The following is a 26,529-nucleotide window of genomic DNA, read 5'->3' as shown; positions in this document are numbered from 1 at the left end:
GATATTTTTTTAGCTGGAATTACACCCAGCCAATGCATGATTTCTATATTAAAAGCTACAGCTACCAATAGTATTCATACTATTCCAATCTATCAATGTCCAAGACTAACTTATAATGTAAGTTTAGTTTAGGTATTATATGTGGAAATCAATGGGCATGGGAAGAAAAAGAAGTTCATGACAAAAGGGGCACGATCCAGATCCATGTTAAGAAATAATTCCATTTGATTAGTCTTTTTTCTTTGGACAGAATATTGATTAGCCTATGAATGAGTCAAATGAGAAATTAGTTGGAGTGAGAGGCTTGTATAATTTCTCTCTATTTTTGTTGTTGTTTTATTTCTTTAAATTTAATTTTTAAGGCATTGATTTATTAGAGTGAATATCAATTTTCTCAAAACGATATCATTTCTATTAGTTGTGGAAAAAAAAATCAATGTGTAAAAAAAATTAGATAGTTAAAGCTTCTTCTTATTCTTGGTGAAAGTAATTGTACATATCAAGAGTAACATATTTGTTATTAGGATAAATTGATGTTATCCCAATATAGATCTAGAAAAAGACCTTGTTCTAGACTAATATATTATACAAAGCAACATTAGCGAATCAATTATATGTTCACTCAATATCAATATCATCAGTTAAATTTTTTCAAATTATTTTAAATTATAGACCATATTAAATTATAAATTCTTAACTTTAAATTTTAAATTATAAGTCTTAAACTCTAATTTTAAAAAAATAGAATTAAAAAAATTAACTAATATTAAGAAACTAAAAATTAATTCCTATATATCACTGTAAGTTTTTCGTCACAAAAATTAAGGACCATTCATAAAGTAAGCAAGACTATATATAAGATTTAATTTTTGTATATGTAATTATTTCTGCCATTTTCAGGCATTAATAGTCAAAGACTATTCAAAATGAACATTTTATTCCCACCCTTCAACAACGTAATCCCAAGTCTTCCCCAAGTCATCGACTTAGGATTTGTGATCAACAACGATGCATACTTCAATTACGATCGAATGCTTTTGGAGAATAATCTAAATGCTTTATTCCTATTATTTTATAACTAGAATGAAAAAAATATATATTTAATTTGTAAAGAATATAATGTGATGATCAAGTTTATCAATTTCACCCAACCCGTCTCATATTTTCTCCATTTTCTTCCATGTATATATATATATAGATTATCTGTTTCAAATTTTTCTTTAATTTTCGCCAATTCATTGTTGAAGTAAAAGAAAAAGATAAACTATTAAATCAAAAGTTTATATTATTGACAAAAATAATTCAAAAAATACAACCAATAAATAAGTTACGAAATAATAATAAAAAAGTGACAAAAATCTAAAAATAATTGTAATGTTCTTTTCAATGAAAATGTTCTTATTATATAGTAATTTAATTACGTTAATAAGAAAATTAAATGGAAAATATTCTTCAGATCAAATAAAATACATTGTGAATTTTTCATATTATTATTGTTACCTGTTAATTACTATAGATTAAGATTAAGAGTAACAATTAAAATCTTTTTTGGAGCTCTAGATATTATTTTATAAATAATACTTGTATTATTACATTTATTTATATTAGCTCCCCAATTTTCATAGTCAAGCATGCATTGAAGGAAGGGTTGGAAAATTTGTACATTTATAAAGACTTTAAGAACGTATGTGCTGGGATGAATTGATGTTACGATAACGTGGTTCAATGTTGCTTATTGTAGGGCCATAACCACTCTCAATGTGTTGCTTTCTGTTCCATAACCATTGAATTTAATTAGGACTATGCTACGTATATCAAAATCAGTCACTAAATTCAGTTCTTAATATAAAATATATATTAGAATATAAATATAAATTAAAAATAAGTTAAACTAAATATATATTTATACATAAATATATTAATAACTGATTTTAGTGACTAATTTTAATGTACGAATAGTATTTTTGATTTGATTAATACATTCATAAATAAATAGAGTGGATGCCATGTGATCTTCAACCAATTTTGTGCTTCAATATAATTATCGGAGTTAAGGGCTATAACTAATTTCCAATATTCAGCGGTTTAGTTGTGTACTAACTAAAGCGTTCTGTTTGTCTGGTGAAGATCATATTCACGCCAATACCGTAATAGGTCAAACTTAAAAGGAAAAGAGATATTACTTTAGGTTTTTTCACAATCGATGATGAAAAATCATTATTTTACTAAATACATTTTTCTACCAAAACTTTTCATTGACACAAGAATCATGCATGTACACCACTAGTCAATAAACCATTTGAATAAAGTGAGAAAATTATATACTCTCACAATTTTGTATAATATTGATTTATCAGAGAACAAATTTGAAGGAGAGATTCCGAATGTTATTGGAGAGATTCATCCACTCATAGCACTCAACCTTTCCGATAATACACTCATTTGTTCTATTCCTCAATCCATGGGATATTTGACAGAACATAAATCATAAGAATCCAAAAGAATTGACCAATCTAAACTCTTTCAACCATCTTAATATAAATTATGGATATATATATATATATATATATATATATATATATATATATATATATATATATATATATATATGGCATAAAAGATGCATGTCTTGTTGCACACTTCTAGGGATCATGGAACACTCTCAAATACTTTTTTATAGTAGCATACCTTTTATAAACAATACATATTGAACGCTTTAATCTTAGCCTCATGAAAATTTTGATAAATATTTTCTAATATTATATTTGTTCTTTTTTAGTATTGTAAATAGAGAATTAGTATTATAACTGGACCTAACATTTTAATTCTAGTGAACAACCTAATCGGATTGATCAAATAATTGACTAAGAATCAAAGTATGTAAAGTACTCTCCATCTTCATCAGAGTTTTATCCTCTTATTTCTAACTAAGTATGGATGGTTTAATTTTCGTTTTGAATATAGAAACATTTTCAACTTGCATTGAGAGTTGGGACCAGCTATTACTTGATGATGGATACCAGAGAATTAGTATCTTTTTATCAAACTATTTTAGATTAACATTAGTTAAAAAAAGAAGAAGAAAAAAACAATCAGATTGTATTGGAGATATTCCTAATAGTTTGGTAATTGTTCTAACATAATTACTAAAAGAATGAACACTAAAAACACCTTACCTCCTAATAACTCAGAACCCATGCATAATAATGATAGTTGTTCTAGTCTTCTACATACTTGGAAGGTGCAAGTGAAGAAGTTTTGGACCAAGAAACTCTCGCACACATATATAGGCTTTGAAAACAGAATTCACTTGCAACATATCTTACAACTATATAACAAGTACTTACTTTAAATACTGTTAAGATTTGTAGACATCCATAAAGTAAACGAAAAGTACGACACCAAATCAAATAAAACATCAAAAAAAAAGACAACAGCAGAAGACATAAACTTATTACACATTTACATTACAACAAAAAGCTGAAACAGAGTTGTTCTTGCACGCCGGCGGTTTCCACGGCTCCTCCTTTTAGTCCTTTTACCTCCAAAGAGGACCACTAGCCATTCAGGCTTTCCAATTGAGAAAACACAATATCCCAATCCTATTCCAAGCACCATTCCACATGCATATCCTATTGCCACTGGTTTCCAACCAAATCCAAATTTGTCTTCAGCCTCAGAAGATGGATATTGTGGCAAAGGGACATTGTTGTTGCATTGAATTGACAATGGCAATCCACAAAGCCCCATGTTTTCCTCATAGGAATCATTTGAAAATGTATCAAACTGTTTTCCTTTGGGTATTGGTCCCACCAACTTGTTTTGGGAAAGATTCAAGACTTCAAGAAAGTTCAGATTTACCAATTCAGTAGGAATATCCCCAGTAAGCATATTTGAAGAGAGATCCAATGATTCCAGTTTTGTCAAATTTCCCAAAGAGCCGGGAATAGGACCAATGAGACTGTTATGTGAAAGGTTGAGTCCTATGAGGGCCCCAAGTTCTCCAAAATCATCTGGAATCTCTCCTTCAAATTTGTTTTCTGACAAATCGATAATTGCAAAGGCATTTGGAATTTTCGTAAAAGTAAGACTGACACTTTTAATTGTTGCAATCATAGAATTGTCATATTCTTCTGTTGTGCCGCCACTAATAGACCAATGTGTTTGAATATAAGACATATGGCTTCGCACATCATCATGAACAATCTTCATGGCTCGAAAATTTTGTATGTATGCTTTTGGTAATGAGCCGCTAAAGTTATTGCATGATATGTCATAAATCATCAAACTTGGAAATATGTTTTCAGATTTCAAATTTGCAATCTGACCGTACAACTTATTGCCTCGTAAGTCCAGTATTTCCAAATTTGATAAATTGTGAAGCGAATTGGGAAATGTGTCCACAAATTGATTATTACCGAGATTCAAATCCACAAGACTTGAGCATTTGGACAATGATTTCGGTAATAGACCTTCGAACTGGTTGCCATTGAGATTTAGTGCAGTAAGATACTGAAAGGTAAAATCCGGCAAAGTCCCATGAAGTTTGTTCATTTGTAGATCCAAATCCCGAAGGGATGAGATATTGGCAAGGCACTGTGGAAATGTTCCTGTGAATTTGTTGTGGGACAAGTTGATATCTTGCAGATAGTTTGCATTACAAAAGAAGGAAGAAATGTCATCAGCCATCGAGTTGAAACTAAGATCAAGGTAGACAAGTCGATACCATGGGAAATGGTCCATCAATGTAAAATTGTTGTGTGAGAGATTCAAATAACTTAATGAATTCATACCATGTATCCATTCTGGCACTTTTCCCTGAAGACTATTGTTGTACAATTCAAGAGAATCTAACTTTGGAAAGTTTCCTGAGAATTCCAACCAACCAGTAATGTTGCTAGAAACCAACTGCAGTGCGTACAAATTGGAGAAAGTGTGATTAACACTTGTTTCAGATTTTAGCCATAATGAGCTACAACCTGAAAGGAAAAGATACTCCAAGTTTTGAAGCTTAGAAAAGATTGAGAAGTGGACAATACCGCTCCAGTTGTCTGAAGACAAGCACAAATGAGTAAGGTTGACAAGATGGAAAATGGATTCTGGAAAGTTTCCTTGGAGCTCATTGTTGCACAAGTCTAAAAACTTCAAGGAATAAGATGTGATTTCACTTATGTGCCCTCTGAATCTGTTATATGATAGATCTAAGTATCTCAAAGACTTGAGGGATAAGGCCCACTGAGGAATTGTCCCATTTAATAAGTTGTCTTTTAAGAGTAATTGAGTGAGATTTAAAAAGGCTACTTTGTCAGGTAGTGGTCCCTCAATTTCATTATTAGAACAATCCAAGGAAGAGAGTTGAGTTAAGGCAAATAATGAGGATGGCAACTTTCCTTGGAAATTATTATGAAGAAGAGAGAGAGTTTGCAAGTTGGTTAGCCTATCAAACACATTTGGAATTTGACCACTAAGCTTATTCCCTGAAAGATCCAAGTAAACAAGATGATGAAGGTTTGAAAGAAATGATGGGAACGAACCAGTGAATGCATTCTCTGAAAGGTCCAAGTGAGTGAGATGCGGAAGGTTTGAGAGCAATGATGGGATTGAACCACTGAATCCATTTTCAGACAAGTACAAAGAAGTTAGCTGTGTGAGGTTAGAAAAGGAATAAGGGATTTGTGATCCTGAGAATTGACACGATGAAAGATCCAAAATACTAAGAGAAGTACTGCAATTCAACTTTGGAACATGGACTTGAATGTTTTCATTTTCGTATAGCTGGAGCTCATAAAGATTGGGTAAACATAGAATGTGACTAGTCAAGTATCCCCTTATTTCAGTATCAATAAGACTAAGAGTAACCAAAGAGAAAGGGAAAGACCAATTGGACAAAGGGTTTGGTGTTAAGCTAGTGGAAGACATGTCTGTATAATCCAATACAATCTCACGTAAAGCTGTTGCGTTTTGCAACATTCTTTTCCAAGTAGTTTCTTTCCACATCAAATTATAATTCGAAGAGAGATCAAGTGATTGTAATTTGGAAAGGTGTGAGATTTGGGAAGGAATTTCACCTATGAATTGACAATTAGATAAATTCAAGTGTGTGAGACTCACAAGCTTACTAAACTGAGATGACAATGGAGAAAAATGGAAAGAATTGAAAGCAAGGTTGAGTGTTTGGAGATGAGTAAGATGAAAAAGAGTGCTATTGGGATTCATATTACCTGCAAGTGCACCACAACTGAGATCAAGGCCAATCACGTGGCCAGACACAGAGTGGCACGTGACACCCATCCATGAGCAGCAATCTGTCCCATTCTCCCACGTATTCATCTTTGGATAAACATGAGGGCAGTCATGCTCATATTCATACGCATAAGAATATTCAAAAAAGGAAGTGTTAAAAATGAATTGGGTCTTAAAGTGAAGCAAGGCAGAGCTGTCTTGAGAATGGCATAGATGGGAAGACAAACATGCAAAATGGAACATCATAAACATATGAACACACAACACCACTCTAAGAACCAACAACATCAAATACCCCATTGATTATTGATTCAAGCTTTTGCTTATTTTATGTATGTATATATGGCTTACTTGAAAATGGTATTGGTATGTCAATCATCTATTAGGATCCATCTATTTATAGATAATATTTTTTTTAACTGGAATTACAACACCTGCCACCTATACCCAGCCAATGCATGATTTCTATATTAAAATATAGAGTAAAGTAACAATTACATCATGTTAAATTTGGACTAATTAGTTTGTAAAGAAAAAAAAATATTAATTAGGTCTTCTAAAATAGTAAATGATAGATATGTATGTTCTTTTGTCGATGAATAGTGTGAAACAAAATAAAATTGTTCATGTATTTCGTTATTTATAGTAATGGATGTTTCATTACTGTCGCATGAGCAAAAAAATAATGTAATTTTGAACAGTCAAACATTTATTATCTTTTGAATTTTCATATATCTTTTATCAATTATTTTTTATTATTTATCACTAATCCTATTAAAATAAGTGAATTTTAACTCTAAAAATTATTACTTACATGACCATCTTTTATAGATAGACACACAATAGTATATATAAATATTATCGTTAAATTTTAGTTAATAAATTGATAAAAAAACTTCATCTATTCACTGTTTAAAAAAGATCAAATTGATATATTTTTTTTCTTTAAAAATTAATTATACTCACTGAAATACGCTATAAAGAAATATTCAGTCACCAAAATAAAAATGAATAAACAATTAAATATTTTTGTCATGATTAAATAATTTAAGCTAATTAACTTTTACACCTCCTCTAAGGACCAAAAGACAAAAGAAAAAAAAAAACCCACCTCCTCTCATCGGAAGAAAAAAAAAATATTAGAACCACACTCACAATATCCACCATGCATTGGTGTGAAGCTTGACCAAAAAAAATTAGGGGTGTCCATGGATCCACATATCCGCGGTGTTTATCCGAATTCGATCCGAAAATTGCGGATATGGATCTGATCCGCAAGACTTTCGGATCGGATCGGATCCGCACACGAATCGAATCGGATTGCGGATTTTGTGTTGGTATCCGCATATCCGTGTATCCGCAAAAGTAAAGAAATAAATAAGTAAATATTCTTTTTATGTTTTATTTTAACTAATAATTATCATATATGTTATATTATTTTAATTTATTATTTAAGAAAAGTATGTTTAATATTATTTTAAGAGTAAACATATTTAAAAGAATAGAAAAAATGAATTTTATTGATATTTTTTTAATAAAAATAAGCTTTTAAAAATATTTTTGTATTTTGCGGATATATCCGATCCGATCCAACCTTGAAAACTACGGATATTGAATCCGATCTGATCTGATGATTTTAATGCGGATCGAATCGAAATTTTGGCCATATCCGATCCGCAGACACCCTGAAAAAACTTGACTTTAGTGCTTTTTTCTTTAAATTTAATTTTTAAGACATTGATTTATTAATGTAAATATTCATTTTCTCAAAACGATATCATTTTAATTGTGGAAAAGAATCGATATGTGTAAAAAAAAGTTAGATAGTTAAAGCCGCTTTGTCAATTATTTTTTTGTTAGGAACCATTGGTCTTTCATGACAATGACTAATTGAATATTCATTAACTTTATTTATATTAGAGGTTTTTAAAATATTCATTGAGAATATAATTCAATTACAATTTGTTTGAAAAAGTAACATAGGATTTGTTATAGAGATGGAAATGAAGTTATGGGTGAAAATTAAAAAAATAATGTGCTTTTAATGCAAATTTTCTTATATAGTAATCATCTACTAATATATTCTATTATATTAATAAGAAAATTAAATTGGAAATATATATCCTTTGGATAAAATAGCTTCAAGATCCCGTCTCTATTTATATCCAATTTATTTTTGTTTACATTCGGTATTGTAAATTTATTCTATTTTATTCAAATCTGTTTTATTCTATTTTTTTTCCTTTCTCTCTCATTCATTATTGTTAATGGTGAAGACGCGCAGAAAACAAGCGCATGCAAAGTCAACAAAGTAGAACCCACTATGTGTAGAAGAAATGACCATTTACTTTGAAGATTTCGTAATGTCTTTAGCGGGAAGCTGTAGTATAAAACTCATATGTAATTGTTTTCGTATAAAATTAATAGCTAAAATTACTAGACGATGAAAAAATGTCCATTAAGTTTGAAGGTTTTGTAACTTGTTAGCTTCGTGAAACTTCTCAAAAAAATTTTTAAATTTATGTTTGTTCCTTTTTAGTATTGTAAAGGGTGAAGTAGTAGCTATTATTGGTCGTAATATTTTATAAAAATATGTAAGAGACAATAAATATCAGTCTAAAATTATTTTTTTTTATATTTATTAGAATAAAACTCTACATCCAAATCATAATCTTAACTAAGTTCAATAAAGTATTTTAAATTCACGCGTGTACGTTCACTGTCGTCGCTTTTTCTTTTTCCAAATTCGTACATGTAGGTTTTTCTTCCTTCCTCCTCCTCCTCATCTTTCCTAATACTGCGTCGTCTTCTTCTTCTTTTTCTTTTTCGTTATCTTACTATTTCGTTATCATCATCACCAACATAATGTGTTTTTGTTGATGATTGAGTTTTTTTACTATTTATCCAATTTAGGTTCATTTAGTTTCGTTTCACTTGAATTTGTCGAACTTGTTCATGTGTGATTGTTTAGTTAGTTTTTGTTCAAATCTGAACATATTTCGGTTCATTTGTGAATTAACTGAGATTCATTTGATGCTGCCGTTAAGTATTGACCACATTTTTTATTCCTTAAGAAATTTTGGTTCATTTCTTAGTTTAATTTAGGTTCATTTGGTTTTGTTTCATTTGAATTTTTCCTCCTCGTCTTTTACTTTGTCTTCTTCTTCTTTTTTATTTTTTTCTTTATTTTCTCCTTATTTCGTTTTCTTAAAATTTTTTTTGATTTACTCTCTTAAGAGAATAAAACCAAGAAACACAAAAAAGAAGGAAGACGAATATGAAGAAGAAAAATGAGAAACACGAAGAAGTAAAAGAAGAAGAAAGAAGAGAAGATAACATTTACATAGTTAGAGTGTATATTCATATTCCATTAATGAAACTAATTTTTATTAGATTTAGACCAACTTTATTTGATTTAATTGTCAACAAAATTTAAATGTATCTTTATATATTAATTATTTTTAAAATAAATACATAATATTAAATATAATAAATATATAATTTTAAATATTATATATATAAAATTATAAATATTAAGTCATATAAGATAATTTTGGATTATTCTTTCTCGAATTAGAGAGAAACATAATTGTATTGATGAAATAATTGATTAAGCGTCAAAATATGTAAAGTAACTTTGACCGAGCAGGAACTTTTCTGTCTTTTTTTTTTCCCTACTTAGAAAAATTAAAGTGAGTTCAAAAGTAATGGCCTTACAAAGAAAGTAAGTTGTTAAAATGTTGCATCATGCATGTACGCGTTATCTTTGATAAAAGATAAACTTACTAGTGTATGGCCTTTACCGTACGATGCACGGATAGGGATACAGACACGGAATATGATACGACACAAAATACATTGACACATAAATTTTAAAATCTTATAAGATATAAAAACACGTATATATCTAAAATATATAATATTTTTTAGATATATAAATTGTAATAATATTTTGATATTTTATTAATATTAAAATATAAATTAATTTTTTTAAATATTTTTAATATTTTATTTTAATTATATCAAGTATTTAGAATATTTTTTGTTTTAATAAATAATAATATATACTATATCTAAATTTATTTCAAGAATATATGTTAAAAATAAGCTTGAATATGCTAACACGTGATGATATTTAGGTGTGTCCAAGTGTATCATAGAAGAATTTTTTTTTTATTAAGACACGGTTGAACACAGTTGACACGCGTGTCGATAAGTGTTGTATCCGAAATATGTCCGACACGCGGACACGACAACTCAGCGAAGTGTCTGTACTTCATAGCCTTGCCTATTTTAAATTTTGTGGTTCTTTTGAGTAATTGTTTATCTTGTTATTATTTCTGTTCTTATAACAGTTCTTATAATATTTAGCTTCTCTGTTTTGTTGGCTTAATATGTTTAAATAGATCATACAAGAATTTAGAGCTGAATATGCATGAAAACTGAAAACTATACTTTATTAGAAGGTGCAAGTATAGTGAAGCAGAGACACTTATATTCATTAAAAACATAATTTACATGCGACATTTCTTACAACTATAGAACAAGTACTTACTATAAATATCAAGAACACATGCATAAAGTAAAATAAAAGTACAACATGAAATCAAATAAAACATAAAAAACACAACAACACAAGACACAAATGTGTTACGCACTTAGATTACAACCAAAAGCCAAAACAGAGTTGCTCTTGCATGGCGATTTGCATGACTCCTCCTTTTGATCCTTTTACCTCCGAAGATGATCACAAGCCCTTGAGGTTTTTCAATTGAGAAAACACAAAATCCCAAGCCAATTCCAAGCACCATTCCAAATGCATATCCTATTGCCACTGGTTTCCAACCAAACCCAAATTTGTCTTCAGCCTTAGAAGATGAATATTGTTGCAAAGGGACATTATTGTTGCATTGAATTGTCAATGGAAGTCCACATAGTCCTATGTTTCCCTTATAGGAATTGTTTGAAAATGTATCAAACTGTTTTCCTCGAGGTATTGATCCCTCAAGATGGTTGCTGGAAAGATTCAAGACTTCAAGAAAAATTAGATTGGTCAATTCAGCAGGAATGTTTCCAGTAAGCATATTTGAGGAGAGATCTAATGACTAAGATTTGTCAAATTTCCCATAGCATGTGGAATAGGACCAATGAGGCTGTTACGTGAAAGGTTGAGGCCTTTGAGTGCTTGAAGCTCACCAAAAACATCTGAAATCTCTCCTTCAAAGTTGTTAGTTGATAAATCAATATTTGCAAAGGCATTTGGAATTTTTATCAAAGTGATACTAACTCCTTTAACTGTTGCAGTCATAGAATTATCATATTCTGGTTCAATGTTGCCTTCTCCTGAACCTGAATCACTTTGAAGATAATAATACAAACTGCTTTGAATCTTCATGGCTTGAAAATTTTGTATGTATGCTTTTGGTAATGAGCCACTAAAGTTATTGCTTGATATGTCAAAAATAATCAAACTTGGAAATGTATTTTCAGATTTCAGTTTAACAATAGAACCATACAACTGATTGCCTTGTAAGACCAATATTTCCAAATTTAATAGATTCTGAAGCCAATTAGGAAATGTATCTTCAAATTGATTATTACCAAGATTCAAATCCATAAGATCTGTGCAACTGGACAAAGATTTCGGCAATAAACCTTCGAACTGGTTGCCATTCAGATTAAGTGTAACAAGATCCTCAAAGGTATCTGGTAAAGTTCCATGAAATTTGTTCATTTGCAGATCCAAATTCCTAAGGGATGAGCTATTGGCAAGGCACTGTGGAAATTTTCCTATGAATCTGTTGTGGGACAAGTTGATAACATTTAGAAAAGTTGCATTACAAAAGAAGGAAGAAATGTCATCATCCATCAAGTTGAAGCTAAGATCAAGGTATTCAAATTGATGCCATGGGAATTGATGACCAATTGATGTGAACATGTTGTGTGAGAGTTTCAAATGGATTAATGAGTGTATATCATGTATCCATTTGGGCACCTTTCCTTCAAGTTTATTATTGGACAACTCAAGATATTTCAACTGTGGAAAATTTCCAGAGAATTTTGAATAACCAATGATATTGTTAGAAAGTAACTGTAGTGCTTGCAAATTGAAAAAAGTGTAATTAACACTTGTTTCAGATTCTAGCAATAATAAACTACAACCTGAAAGGGAAAGATACTCCAAGTTTTGAAGCTTAGAGAAGAGTGGAAAGTGGGTAGTACCACTCCATTTGTTTGAGGACAAGCACAAATGAGAAAGGTTTACAAGATGAAAAATTGATTCTGGAAAGTTTCCTTGGAGCTTATTGTTGCACAAGTCTAAATATTCCAAGGAATAAGATGTGATCTCACCACTTATGGGTCCTATGAACTGATTTTTTGATAAATCCAAAGTTCTCAAAGACTTGAGGGATAAAATTGATGATGGAATTGTCCCATTTAATAAGTTACCTTCTAGGAATAATTCAGTGAGATTTGAAAAGGCTACTCTGTCAGATAATGGCCCTTCAATTTGATTAGAAGAACAATCCAACTGAGAGAGACGAGTTAAGGTAAACAATGAAGATGGCAACTTCCCTTGGAAATTGTTATCATGAAGAGAGAGAGTTTGCAAGTTTGTTAGCCTATCAAACACATTGGGAATTTTTCCACTAAGATTATTCCTTGAAAGAACTAAGTAAACGAGATGCTGAAGGTTTGAAAGTGATGATGGAATTGAACCATTTAAGAAACTGTCCAACAAAATCAAGGAAGTAAGATATGTTAGATTGAAAAATGATGAAGGAATAGGCCCATGAAAATTACATTCTGAAAGATCCAAGATACTAAGAAGAGAAGTATTACAATTCAACTTTGGAACATGAACCTGAATGCCTTGATTAGCACCTAGATTGAGTTTTTGAAGATTTGGTAAACAGAATATATCACTTGTCAAATACCCACTTAATTTAGTATCAACAAGACTAAGAGTAACCAAAGTGGAAGACAAGTTGGCAATCAAAGACAAAGGACCTGGTGTTGGACCAATTGAAGACATGTCTGTTTCATCCAATACAACCTCTCTCAAAGATGTTGTGTTTTGCAGCAGCCTCTTCCAAGTGGTTTCTTTCAAAGATAAAGCAAAATTCCAAGAGAGATAAAGTGATTGTAATTTAGAAAGGTGTGAGATTTGAGAAGGAATATCACCTTTGAAAGCACAATAAGACAAGTTGAGGTGTGTGAGACTCACAAACCCACCAAACTGAGATGGCAATTCAGAACCATAGATAGAATTGTAAGCAAGGCTAAGTGTTTGAAGATGAGTAAGATAGAAAAGAGTGCTGTTAGGATGAATATTACCTACAAGTGCACTACAACTGAGATCAAGGCCAATCACGTGACTAGACACAGAGTGGCACGTGACCCCCATCCATGAACAACAATCTGTTCCATTGTCCCACGTCCTCATCTTTGGATAAATATTGGGACACACGTACTCATAATATGTATTTTCATAAAAGGTAGTGTTTGTAATGAGTTGGGTCTTGAAGTGAAGTAAAGCATAACTTTCATAGGGATGACATGAATGTGAAGATAAACATGTAAAATGGAACATCATAAAAATCAACAACATGAAACAACCCATTGATTATTGATTAAAAGTTTTGCTTATTTTATGTATTTATTGATAAGTCACTCATCAATCAAGATCCATCTATTTATAGATAAATTTTTACCGGAATTACAAGTACCTATGCCAACCTTTAACCATAGATATTCATACCATCCCAATCTATCAATGTCAAGAGTCAAGAGTAGGGCTGGAACTGAGTCAAGCCAGCTCATGAGCCAGCTTGAGCTCGACTCGTTAACAGCTCGATAAGCTAAGCTCATGAGCTGGTAAGCCAAGCTTGAGCCTGAAATTGAGCTCATAAATTAAATGAGCCGAGCTTGAGCTTGAATAAGCTCAGCTCAATAGCTCGTGAGCTGGCTCGATTATATATATATATATTATTATAACAATCTTAATTATTTAATATTTATATTTATTTTTTGCATATAATTTTAATATAGGACATAAATAAAAAATTTATAATTTATTGATAAATAAACAATATATAAAATTGATCTTTTCAAATATTTTTAAAAATATATAAGTTATAATTTATTGATATAAAATTATAGATTATGTATTTATGTTTCTATTATTTGAGCCAGCTCGTGAGCTTTTGGTGAGCCGAACTTGAGTTTAAGAAATAAACTCGATTGTTAATGAGTTGAGCCGTGAGCCAAGCTCAATCTTCGTGAGCCGAGCTTGAGCTTGGTCTAGCTCGGCTCACTTCCAGTCCTAGTCAAATGCTGTTAATGAAAATACTAATTCATTATTTTTAACAATAGGTCCTGGAGACTTTTTGGTTCATCATGCTATTGCTCTGGGTTTACATACAACTACATTGATCTTAGTAAAAGGTGCTTTAGATGCACGCGGTTCCAAGTTAATGCCAGATAAAAAGGATTTCGGTTATAGTTTTCCGTGCGATGGCCCGGGACGAGGGGGTACTTGTGATATTTCGGCATGGGACGCATTTTATTTGGATGTTAAATACTATTGGATGGGTTACTTTTTAAGAGTAAATCAAATTCTAAGTTTTATTCTAACGAGAGACTTAGATATATTTGGTTCTCATATCATAAATTTGTGCTTAACTTCATCAGTACTTAACCATGCACCATGCACGTACGGGGTGGACAAGTTATTAAAGTTAGACTTTAAAATTAGATTCGTTTAATATAAGTGATTTGATCAATTCTAACTAGTGAATTAGAACTACGAGTAATGTTAAATATTTTTCAGTTAATATTAGTTAATTTTTTAAAATTATTTTATTTATATTAAATTTTAAATCTTAAATGATAAATCCTTAATTTTACGCATTCTAAATTATAAATACTAAATTTTACACTTAACGTTAACTAATTAACTAAAAAAATAATTTTTAAATTAATTTTTTATACTTTTTATTGAACTATATATACTTCGGGAGTGCTATCCTTTTATAACTGAGTAGTGGCTGACTTAGTTTTAAAAACTTAATTAATTACTTCACATAAGATATAGATATTATCTTGTATTTGATTATAAAGATTGCCAAATTTATATTCGTAAACAATTTGAAGTTCTAATAATTTCTAGCTAAAAAGAGTTCTTTTTGCACATGAAATGAAATGAGTCTTGTAATATTTAAGGGAAAAACATGCTCCTTCATTCTAAAATAAAAAATTCAACCATATTATATAGTAATACATATTTGATATTTATAATTTTTTTATTAGTTGCTACATAAAAATTGATTATTTAGTTATATCAGATTTGATTATTTTATTATAATATATAATTATTTTAATACTTGAGGATTATTTTGGTAACAAATGTGTAAAATAATATGTATAAATATATATATGATGGCTTATTTTTTGTGTTGATATATAGAGTATTTTTGAAAAGAGTTTATTGAGTGGGAGAGATTTGTATTTTAAAAGAGAGAGTAGTTAAAGGGATAAGACTCCAATACTAGAGACATGAAGGTTAAAAATAAAATACATGAGAAGATAATTTTCCATAATAGAAAGCATTTGAGAATATATTCACCTTTTTTTTTTCCAATAGAAGCTAAAACTAAGGTCAATAATGGAATACACGGAAACTAATGGACATATATAGGAAAAAAGGAAGTCCAAGACAAAAGGGGCACGATCCAGGTCCATGTTAAGAATGGAAACTACATAGCGTCATGGACGGGTTATAATTAATAATAATTCCATTTGATTATTTTTGTTTCTTTGGACAGAATTTTTAACCCTTTTTTTTCTTGGGCTGGAATTTTGATTAGGCTTTCAATGAGTCAAATGAGAAAATAGTTGGAGTGAGGGGCTTATAGCCTTATACACTTTCCTTGTTTTTTCTTTTATTTTTTAGTTGGTTTTATATATTTGTTGTTTGAGTTTAATTTTGATGTACTAAGTAAAATATTTTATACATTTGTATAATCACATTCATCTCTTTCGATGATCATTCACGCGATTAATAAAAATATAATTATTTTTAATAATGTGATGTTATGTGATTGGATGAACGTGTAAAATTAAGTTTTGGATATAATAGTTGTCTTGTTAAAGATATAATTATTTATGTGTTTTTTATTAATTTAAATTTTTGAAAAAAGTATGGTATTAAAATTTTTATGATCGAAAAGTCTAAAATTCAATTCTGGCTAAATCCTAAAAAAAATTTAGCATAAAACAAATTAAAATAATTATACAAAAATTCAAACAAATCTAAAAAAATTGTTATTTAAAGAGAATATTAAAAATATAATTATTAATGAGCAACCTCGTATTAGCTTAAGATTTTATTCCAACCCTTCAACAAAGTAGTCTCAAGTTCATCAATTTTCGGAGAGCAATCTAAAATGCTTTATTCATATTATCACAAAACTAAAATGAAAAAGAAGAAGAAGAAGAAATTTTTTATTTGTAATAAGGAATATAATAATGTGATGATGAAGTTTGTCAATTTCACCCAACCCATCTCATATTTTCTCCCTTATTCCTTGCATGCATACATTGTCTGTTTCAAATCTTTCTTTAATTTTTGCCGATTATTTGTTGAAGTTAAAAAAAAAACTACTAAAATGATATCAAAAGTTTATATTACTAAAAAAATAACTCAAAAATACAAATAACAAATAATTCTAGAAAGAATTAAAAACATGACTGAAATATAGTAATAATTTTAATGTGCTTTTTAATGATAATTTTCTTGTATATTAATTATATATCCACTACTATATTTAATTATATATGTTAATAAGAAAATTAAATTGAAATTATTTTTCAGATCAAACAAAATAAATTGTGTTTTTTTAATATTATTATGGTTACCTATCAATATAGATTAAGATTAATAAATAATACTTATAATATTTTATTTATTTACATTATCTCCCTAATCCTAATAGTCAAGCATGCATTGATCAGGAAAGGGTTGGAAAGATTGTTCATTTGCAGACTTTGTAAGAAGAACGTATTTGGTGGGATGAATTGATGGTATGATATTGTGCTACAACTCTTGCTTGGATTTGGATTTTTTAAAGTTTGAATTTCACTTTAGAGAGTAAAGTGTGATCTCTCACCATTTATTTTATAGGTGAGACCAAGAATAAATATGATAGAAAAACCATTCAAGAATAAAAGATCATGTTTTACCCTCTAAACTACAAATTTAAAATTTAGAGGATCCAAATTCCTCTTGCTTATTGTAGTTGCAGCTGCACTTTCCAACATCTTCTTAGATAGACTTTTGGTAACGTGTTAGTGAAGTTATTACATGATATGTCCAAAATAATTGAATTGGGAAATTGATTTTCGGTTTCCAAACTAATAATTTGCCCATACAAGTTTTTAATTAGACATTACAACATATTTCATGCCTTAAAAAAATAATTTATTTATTTATTTATTTTTATAACAGATGTGTGTTATAAAAGTTTTGGCAATAGAACTATTAATAGGCCAAAGTAATACGGTTTTTACTTCAATTTGGTCATTGGTAATCAGAATAAATAAAAGTTTAATTACTTTGTTGGTACGATCATTTCACTAAATTTATAATTAAGTTTTATTATTTTTTTAATTAAATTTTTATATTATTTTTAATTTTATAATTAAATCTTTTTTATGTCAAAATCATTAAAATTAACAGAAAATTTTTATAAAAAAATATATAATCAAATATATAATTAGGTTGTTAATTTGTGGATAATTAAGAGTATATATTCTGTTATGTTTCCAAGTCCATCACAAATGCATGCAAGTGTGATATATATGTCTTATGCTTTCCCTTTCTCTCAACCAAAAACATTCAAGTTAGAATCTAGCTTTATTGGCAAACCTGCTTCTTACTTTCCTTTTTCCTTGTTCAACTTCTCATCTCTCTGTAATATACTAACATCTCTTTGTATACCAATTAGCTTCTCTGCTTTCAGCTGATGGATTAGTTTATATTAAATAAAGAGATTAGTAAAGATATTGACAAGTGTGTGCTTGGTTAGGAGTTGGGACACTAAACAGTAGAATGAAATGAAAGAGGTGGAAACTAACAAGTAGTGTTGTTGAATTTGCATGAAAACAGAAAAAAAATATAATATATAGGGGAGACAATTATATACTACTTTAAAAACATAATTTACTTGTAACATCATCATATATATGTAGCAACACACTTACAAATTATAAAACTAAGACTTGTAGACATTTAAAAAAAAAAGAAAGAAAATTACAATCTCAAAACAAATAAAATATAAAGACACAACAGCAATAACCAACATCTGAAACAAATTCCCCATGCAACAATGAACTTGAGAGTGGCCCCAAGAAGAAGAAGAAGTTGTGGCCATTAAGAAGTTGTTCTTGCACGCCGATTTCCACGTCTCCTTCTTTTGATTTTTTTGCCTCCAAACATGATCACAAGCCATTGAGGCTTTCCAATTGAGAAAACACAAAATCCCAAGCCAATTCCAAGCACCACTCCACATGCATATCCTATTGCCACTGGTTTCCAACCAAACCCAAATTTGTCTTCAGCCTCAGAAGATGGATATTGTTGCAAAGAGACATTACTGTTGCATTGAATTGACAATGGAAGTCCACATAGGCCCATGTTTCCCTCATAGGAATTGTTTAAAAATGTATCAAACTGTTTTCCTCGAGGTATTGGTCCCACCAGTTGGTTTTGAGAAAGATTCAAGACTTCAAGAAAGTTCAGATTTGTCAATTCAGTAGGAACTTTTCCAGTAAGCATATTTGAGGAGAGATCCAAGGATTCCAAATTTGTCAAATTTCCCAAAGAGTAGGGGATATGACCAACAAGTCTGTTATGTGAAAGGTTGAGGTCTTTGAGTCCTTGAAGCTCTCCAATAACATCTGGAATATCTCCTTCAAATTTGTTTTCTGACATATCTATATTTATAAAGGCTCTTGGAATTTTTGCAAAAGGAGTATTGGCTCCTTTAATTGTTGCAATTACAGAATTATCATATTCTGAAACTATGTCGTACATTCTTTTGTTAGAAACAGTTTCAATGTAATTTCCCAATACACTTTGCATTTCATGATACACAATCTTCATGGCTTGAAAATTTTGTATGTATGCTTTTGGTAACAAGCCGCTAAAGTTATTGCATGATATGTCAAAAATAATCAAACTTGGAAATATGTTTTCAGATTTCAAATTTGCAATCTGACCGTACAAGCTGTTGTCTCGTAAGACTAATATTTCCAAATTTGATAAATTCTGAAGCCAATTGGGAAATGTGTCCTCAAATTGATTGTTACTGAGATCCAAATCCACAAGCCCTGAGCATTTGGACAAAGATTTTGGTAATAGACCTTCGAACTTGTTGCCATTGAGATTGAGTGTATTAAGATCCTGAAAGGTATCTGGCAAAGTACCATGAAGTTTGTTCATTTGTAGATCCAAATTAAGGAATGAGCTATTGGTAAGGCACTGTGGAAATGTTCCTGTCAATCTGTTGTGGGACAAGTTGATAACTTGCAGAGGGGTTGCATTACAAAAGAAAAAAGAAACGTCATCAGCCAGCAAGTTGAAGCTAAGATCAAGGTATTGAAGTTTATACCACGGGAATTGACGACCAATTGATGTGAACATGTTGTGTGAGAGTTTCAGATGAATTAAGGAGTGTATATCATGTATCCATTTGGGCACCTTTCCTTCAAGTTTATTACTGGACAATTCAAGAAATTCCAATTTTGGAAATTTTCCTGAGAACTTTGACCAACCAATGATATTGTTAGAAAGTAACTGTAGTCCTCGCAAATTGAAAAAAGTGTAATTAATACTTGTTTTAGATTCTAGCAATAATGAATTTCAACCTGAAAGAGAAAGATACTCCAATTTTTGGAGCTTAGAAAAGAGTGAGAAGTTGACAGTACTGCTCCAATTGTCTGAGGACAAACCCAATACAGTAAGGTTTACAAGATCATAAATTGATTCTGAAAAGTTTCCTTGAAGCTTATTGTCACACAAGTAGAGATATTCCAAGGAATAAGATTTGATTTGACTGTTTATGTGCCCTGTAAATTGGTTATTTGATAAATCCAAATATCTCAAAGTCTTGAAGGATAAAGGCCACCAAGGAATTGTTCCATTTAACAGGTTGTTATTTAGGATCAATTTGGTAAGATTTGAAAAGGTTGCTTCAAGAGGCAGTGACCCCTCAATTTGATTATAAGAACAATCCAACCGAGAGAGTCGAGTTAAGGTAAACAGTGAAGATGGCAACTTCCCTTGGAAATTATTATCATCAAGAGAGAGAGTTTGCAAGTTGGTTAGCCTATCAAACACATTTGGAATTTGACCACTAAGCTCATTCTGTGAAAGATCCAAGTAAATAAGATGATGAAGGTTTGAAAGTGATGACGGGATTGAACCGTTGAGTTCATTTATCGCCAAATTCAAGGACATGAGGTATGTTAGATTAGAGAATGATGAAGAGATAGGCCCTTGGATATGACAAAGTGCAAGATCGAAGATACTAAGAGAAGTGGTACAACTCAACTCGGAAAGATGGACTGACAATTCATTCCTTGATAGAATGAGGTGTTGAAGATTGGGTAAACAAAGTATGTCATTTGTCAAAGAACCCCTTATTCCGGTAGCCACAAGACTGAGAGTAACCAAAGTGAAAGACAAGTTGGCAATCAAAGACAAAGAATTTAGTGTTGGGCCAATTGAAGGCATATCTATGCCATCCAATACAATCTCTCTCAAAGATGTGTTTTGCAGCAACCTCTTCCAAGTAGTTTCTTCCCACACTAAACCATAATTAAAAGAGAGATCAAGTGATTGTAATTTGGAAAGGTGTGAGATTTGGGAAGGAATATCACCTTCAAACCGACAACTAGATAAATTCAAGTGTGTGAGACTCACAAACCTACCAAACTAAGATGGAAATGGAGAATAATTGAAAGAATTGAAAGCAAGGTTGAGTGTTTGGAGATGAGTAAGATGAAAAAGAGTGCTATTGGGATTCATATTACCTACAAGTGCACCACAACTAAGATCGAGGCCAATCACGTGACCAGACAGAGAGTGGCACGTGACACCCATCCATGAGCAGCAATTTGTCCCATTCCCCCACGTACTCATCTTTGGATAAACATGGGGGCAAAGATCAACATACTCACGATCATCCTCATAAAAGGCAGTGTCAGTAATGAGTTCTGTCTCGAAGTGAAGCAATGCAGAGGTCTCCTCTGGATGGCATGAATGAGAAGACAAACATGTCAAAAAGTGGAATAACATAAACATATGCACACACATCACCACTCTAACAAAATACCCCATTGATTATTATTATGCCACACAAGCTAAGTGTTTATGTATTGCCTTTTTTTTACTTAAACTGCAGAATGGTATGCCATTCATCAATCAAGACCCATCTATTTATAGCCATCTAATTATATTGGAATTAATCTTATATATAGACTTTATTATATATTGTTCTCATATCATTAATCTCTGTTTAACTTAAGTACTACTTGACCATATATACACAGGATGGACGACTTAAATTTAGACTTTTAAATAATGGTCATTATATTGACACAATATAATTGACAAACATTTCTTCATATATACACCATTGTTTCATCATTATCAATAGTATAATATGAGTTTAATTAGAGGGTTAATTTTGTCAGTTAACATCAACTATTTTTTAAAAGAATCCCACTAAAGAACTAATAGACTATCTATACAATATGTACAATAGACTATTTATTTGACCCAATATGAGTTAAAAAATAAACATTTAAAATAAGATACTATTAATTTCTCAAACACAATACAAATTTTAAATTTTAAATTCTAAATTCTAATCATCTTAAATCTCTAAAAATTAAAAGTTGAAAAAATAATAAAAATGACTAATATTAATCACTTAAAACTTAATTCCATGTAATTTTTAATATAGTAGTATACGCCAAACACTATTCTAAATAAACCTTTGTTTTTTTCAGCCCTTCAACAACGGCATCCCAAGTCTTCCCCATTCCGCAAGCAATCCATGTAAGATTTGTGGTTAACAACATAATAATGCAAAAATTAATGTCACGGTGGATAGTTTAGAAAAACGTGGTTTGGTTAGTGATGACTGATGAGAATGCATGGGATAATCGAGAAAGAAAGTGAAAACCCGTTAATATTCATTAACAGAGAGTGATCTAACACTATATACATGGTTCAGTATATGTACGTACACTACTTCAATCATGATTAAGTAAATGTTTTTAGCTTATTAGGTCATCATATAATAAATTTGTGTTTATTAACTTCACTACTTAACCATGCACCATGCACGTGCGGAGGGGACAAGTTAAATTTAGACTTTAAAATTAGATTCGTTTAATATAAGTGATTTGATCAAATCTAATAATTAACGAATTTAAACTATATGAGTAATGCATGGTAGATAATTAACCAACATTTTTCAACTAACTAGTGTAGTTATCCGTGCGACATACACGCGATAAAATTGAAATTATAATTTTAAATTTTTTTTAAAAATTAATTTAAATTATAATAATTTGATTAATAAAAAAGTAACATGTTATGTATTATTTTTTTTAATATAGTATTAATTGGATTAATTCTAAAATAGTTATTAATCGGTTTTAATAATTTATTTTTTTCAATAAATCAGACATATATACTGAATGTGATCACAAATAATATAGTAATAGTTAAATTCACCAATAAATATATTAGCTATTATCACACTATAAAACAAATTAAATATAAAAGATATTAGCACTTATAAATCTATAAAATCGTAATGTCTTTGATTCATGCAAGGGTTTACTTATCAAATAAACATAAAATATGAACAAAAAATATTTATAAAATGGACCTAGTATCACTTGAAAGAATCATAGAAAATAATCAACTTACCTTATTATCCATGGGAACCATTTCTATGTAAGTCGTCTTGTTCTTGTCAAATTTAGATGGGACTTTCCATAACCTTATATATTAATTTTGTTAAATAACTCTCTCTCTCTATATTATTGGTAGTTTTTCTTAATATATATATATATATATATATATATATATATATATATATAAATAATTCTATACATATACATAAATAAAAAAATATATATGAATTATATTTTGTTAAACTCTATGTTATCGGTTATTTCGTTTTATATATAAAATTATTTTTTATTCTACAGTTGTGTAATAATTTTTTTATTTTTTATATCCATATATATTCATCAATTCTGGCCCCATTTATACGCATATTAATAGTTTTTTTCTAATAGTGATGTTTTAATTTTTCGTTTTCCTTTTTTTCACGTATCTTTCTTTTTTTTAAATAGTGATATTTTAATATATTTTTTTAAATATATTTTTCTTAATAATTACATTACTAATCTGAAATATAAAATGAGAAAAAAGGTGATATATATATCCAAAAAAAATAAACTTAAAAATTAGAAAAAATAAATTTTATATTAAAAAATATAAAAATAATATATTCAAAAAGAATAGTCGTAAAATATAAATTGAGTCAACAATTTAAATTTCTCTAAAACTAATTTAATCAAATACCAATATTAGAAATAAATTACTTAAATAATATTTAATCTATTCTAGTCCTTAGACACGTATAGATTAGAGTCATTCTCGTAATAACAACTAACTGAAACAACATTGTAAGTTCGAACATTTAGAATTCGTGCAAATTCAAACCATTCCCTTGTTCTTTGAAAATCTTTTGTATCCCTAATAGAGTTGAATCGCAATTCCTTTTATGGAAAAAGAGTTACGGAGGTGGCTTTGATGTGTTGGAGACCAAAATTCGAAAGTCAGTATTTATATTTGAGTGTGACAACCATTAAACTCTAAAGGCCAAATAAAATAGTATCTCTGGTTTTATTCTCATTTAATTTTAAATCAAAAGTAATAATGACTTATTTAATTTAGCATTTATGATAATAAATGAGATGACTATTATATAAGTTATTTAATGTAAATTAGCTTAATTTGCGATTATAATTAATATATGTATTATCCATAAATAGATTATAAAATAATAATTTCGTAACAAAATAATCATTCAATTTGAATTACAATTAATTGATTGATGAAAATTATAATAAATTGTATGATGTTTAAATAATTAACCAAATCAATTAGTTGATATAATTAATTTATTATAATGAATTGAATTTAATGAGTTAAAAAAATAAATCGAAAAATACCATCAGAAACATGCTAGTGATGCCACGACAGTTTTATCATTAAGTGCATAAATTTAATTTTTATATAATAGAATAGATATTTACAGATTATTATATTAAATACAGACTAAAAAAAACACACTAAACAAAATAAAAGCATCAATGATAAAATATAACCTAAAAAATTACATAAATTCAAAAAGAACCTGTGATGAATTATAATAAATCTATATATGAGAAGTAAAAGTAAAATAAATAATTAAAAATAAAGTAAAAAGAACAATTAAAAAAAGTAAAAGAAGATAGAAAAGATAATATGTGAAGTAAAGAAAAAATGTATTGCAATAGAATATTAATATAATTAATTAATACAAAGGATGAAAGAGAAAAATCAAAATACGATCTTATTAAAAAAATTTCAAAAAAAAATTTTAAAAAAGAACTTATTAATCAACTTTTATAAAAATATTACAAAAAATTTAAATTATCTTTAAATAAAATAATAATACCCTTAAGAATTATTAATCAAAATAAATAAAAAAATTAATATAAAATAAAATCATAAAAAAAATATTAGTAAAAATAAGATAAAAAATTTACAAATTACCTGAAATACAAAATAGAGAGAGAAAAGAGATATATAAAATAATAAGATAATAAATTAAATTAATTGATTTTATTTATTTCTTTGTTTTATATATTATTTATTAAATAATTTAATATTAATCTCGATCAAATTAAAAAATAAATTAGTTATAATTAATTTGGTTTAAAGAATCAAACAAAATTTAAAATAATTTGATATTTACTCTAATTAAATTAAATATTTGAAGTTATGATTAATGTAATTTAATGAATCAAATAAAATATTAAATAATAAAATATTTATCCTAATCAAATCAAATTACGTAATTTAATAGTTATAATTAATACAATTGAATGAATCAAACACATTAAATTGAAAAAGTAATTTAGTTAATTTGTGTCTAAAGGATACATTTTAAAAATATTTATTTTCAATAATTTTTATAAAATATTTTTTTATAATTTTTTTAACTTATGGTCTAAAGGCAGAGTTATAATAACCCATTAAAAAGTACTTAATTAGTTAATATAAATAATTAGTATAATTGATTTAGTTTAATAAATCAAAAGAACTAAATGTGAAAAGAAGAGATAAAGAGAAAGTAAAATTATAAAAACGTGTAGCCATTAAAAAGCAATAAAAAGGTCCCTTTTAGTTTTTTATTTATTAATTATTAATTTATTATAATTAATTTCACAACATTTATTATACGTTATTCATTTTACAAATTAATACAATCAATTAATTGATATCAATTATCGATAATTAATTATAATTGATATAACTCATTTCGCTATACTTTCTAAATAAATAATTAAAAATGCACGTCTCAATTTTTTGTTAAAGTAGAATAAAATAAAATACAAAAATTGAGTAGATATAAATCTGAAAATTATAAAATTTTATTAACAACTCAAATAAATTAGTACCATAAAACTAAATTTAATGTATGTATATTTTAAAAATAATTACTGACCTTTTATTATTTTAATTATTAATAATTTAAATAAAATAATACCCTATAACTTATTTTGTTATCTATTTTAAGTAATTACTAACATTATATTTTTCTAATTATTTGCTTGTCTTATTTATCACTTATACTTTCAATCAATTATATTAATAAATAAATAAACTAAATTAACTCCATTTATACTTAGACTATTCAACAATTCAACATAATCTTTTTAATTTGGGATTAACTACTAACGATAGAAAATAAAAAAATTTAGAATAATTCAATATTATGAACATTAATTATTATTGTCAAATAACCTAAAATTATAATGCAATTTATTTTTAAAGAAATAATCAAGTATTATTGTTAATTATGAAATAACCTAAAATCATAATGCATTTTATTTTTAAAGAAACAATTATCCATTAAAATCTATAAA

At 28.6% G+C, this 26,529-nt stretch overlaps 1 protein-coding gene and 2 pseudogenes across 1 annotated transcript; all 3 read right to left on the bottom strand.

The window, feature by feature from the left end:
- Positions 1–3,287: 3,287 nt before the first annotated feature.
- LOC130942263 (receptor-like protein 9DC3) lies at positions 3,288–6,596 on the bottom strand. The gene is made up of 2 exons (XM_057870988.1): positions 4,794–6,596; positions 3,288–4,640 (listed from the first exon to the last, which is right to left on the bottom strand). Exons 1-2 carry the CDS (start codon positions 6,541–6,543, stop codon positions 3,463–3,465), a joined length of 2,928 nt encoding a protein of 975 aa, XP_057726971.1. The 5' UTR covers positions 6,544–6,596; the 3' UTR covers positions 3,288–3,462.
- A 4,120-nt stretch (positions 6,597–10,716) lies between these two features.
- Positions 10,717–13,690, bottom strand: LOC130941181 (receptor-like protein 35; annotated as a pseudogene).
- A 4,923-nt stretch (positions 13,691–18,613) lies between these two features.
- Positions 18,614–21,646, bottom strand: LOC130941180 (receptor-like protein 9DC3; annotated as a pseudogene).
- Positions 21,647–26,529: the final 4,883 nt, after the last annotated feature.

Source organism: Arachis stenosperma, chromosome 7, assembly GCF_014773155.1.
Source record: "Arachis stenosperma cultivar V10309 chromosome 7, arast.V10309.gnm1.PFL2, whole genome shotgun sequence".
In the NCBI taxonomy this organism is placed as follows: domain Eukaryota; kingdom Viridiplantae; phylum Streptophyta; class Magnoliopsida; order Fabales; family Fabaceae; genus Arachis; species Arachis stenosperma.
Note: the sequence above shows the minus strand (reverse complement) of the source record. Positions and strands in the feature narration are given on the sequence as shown.

Excerpts from the sequence above, each read along its gene's own strand:
- LOC130942263 (XM_057870988.1), bottom strand. The coding sequence starts at position 6,543 with ATGGGGTATTTGATGTTGTTGGTTCTTAGAGTGGTGTTGTGTGTTCAT. Across the intron at positions 4,641-4,793 it reads AGTGCCAGAATGGATACATG|ATATCAACTTGTCCCACAAC; the intron begins GTATGAATTCAT and ends ACTATCTGCAAG.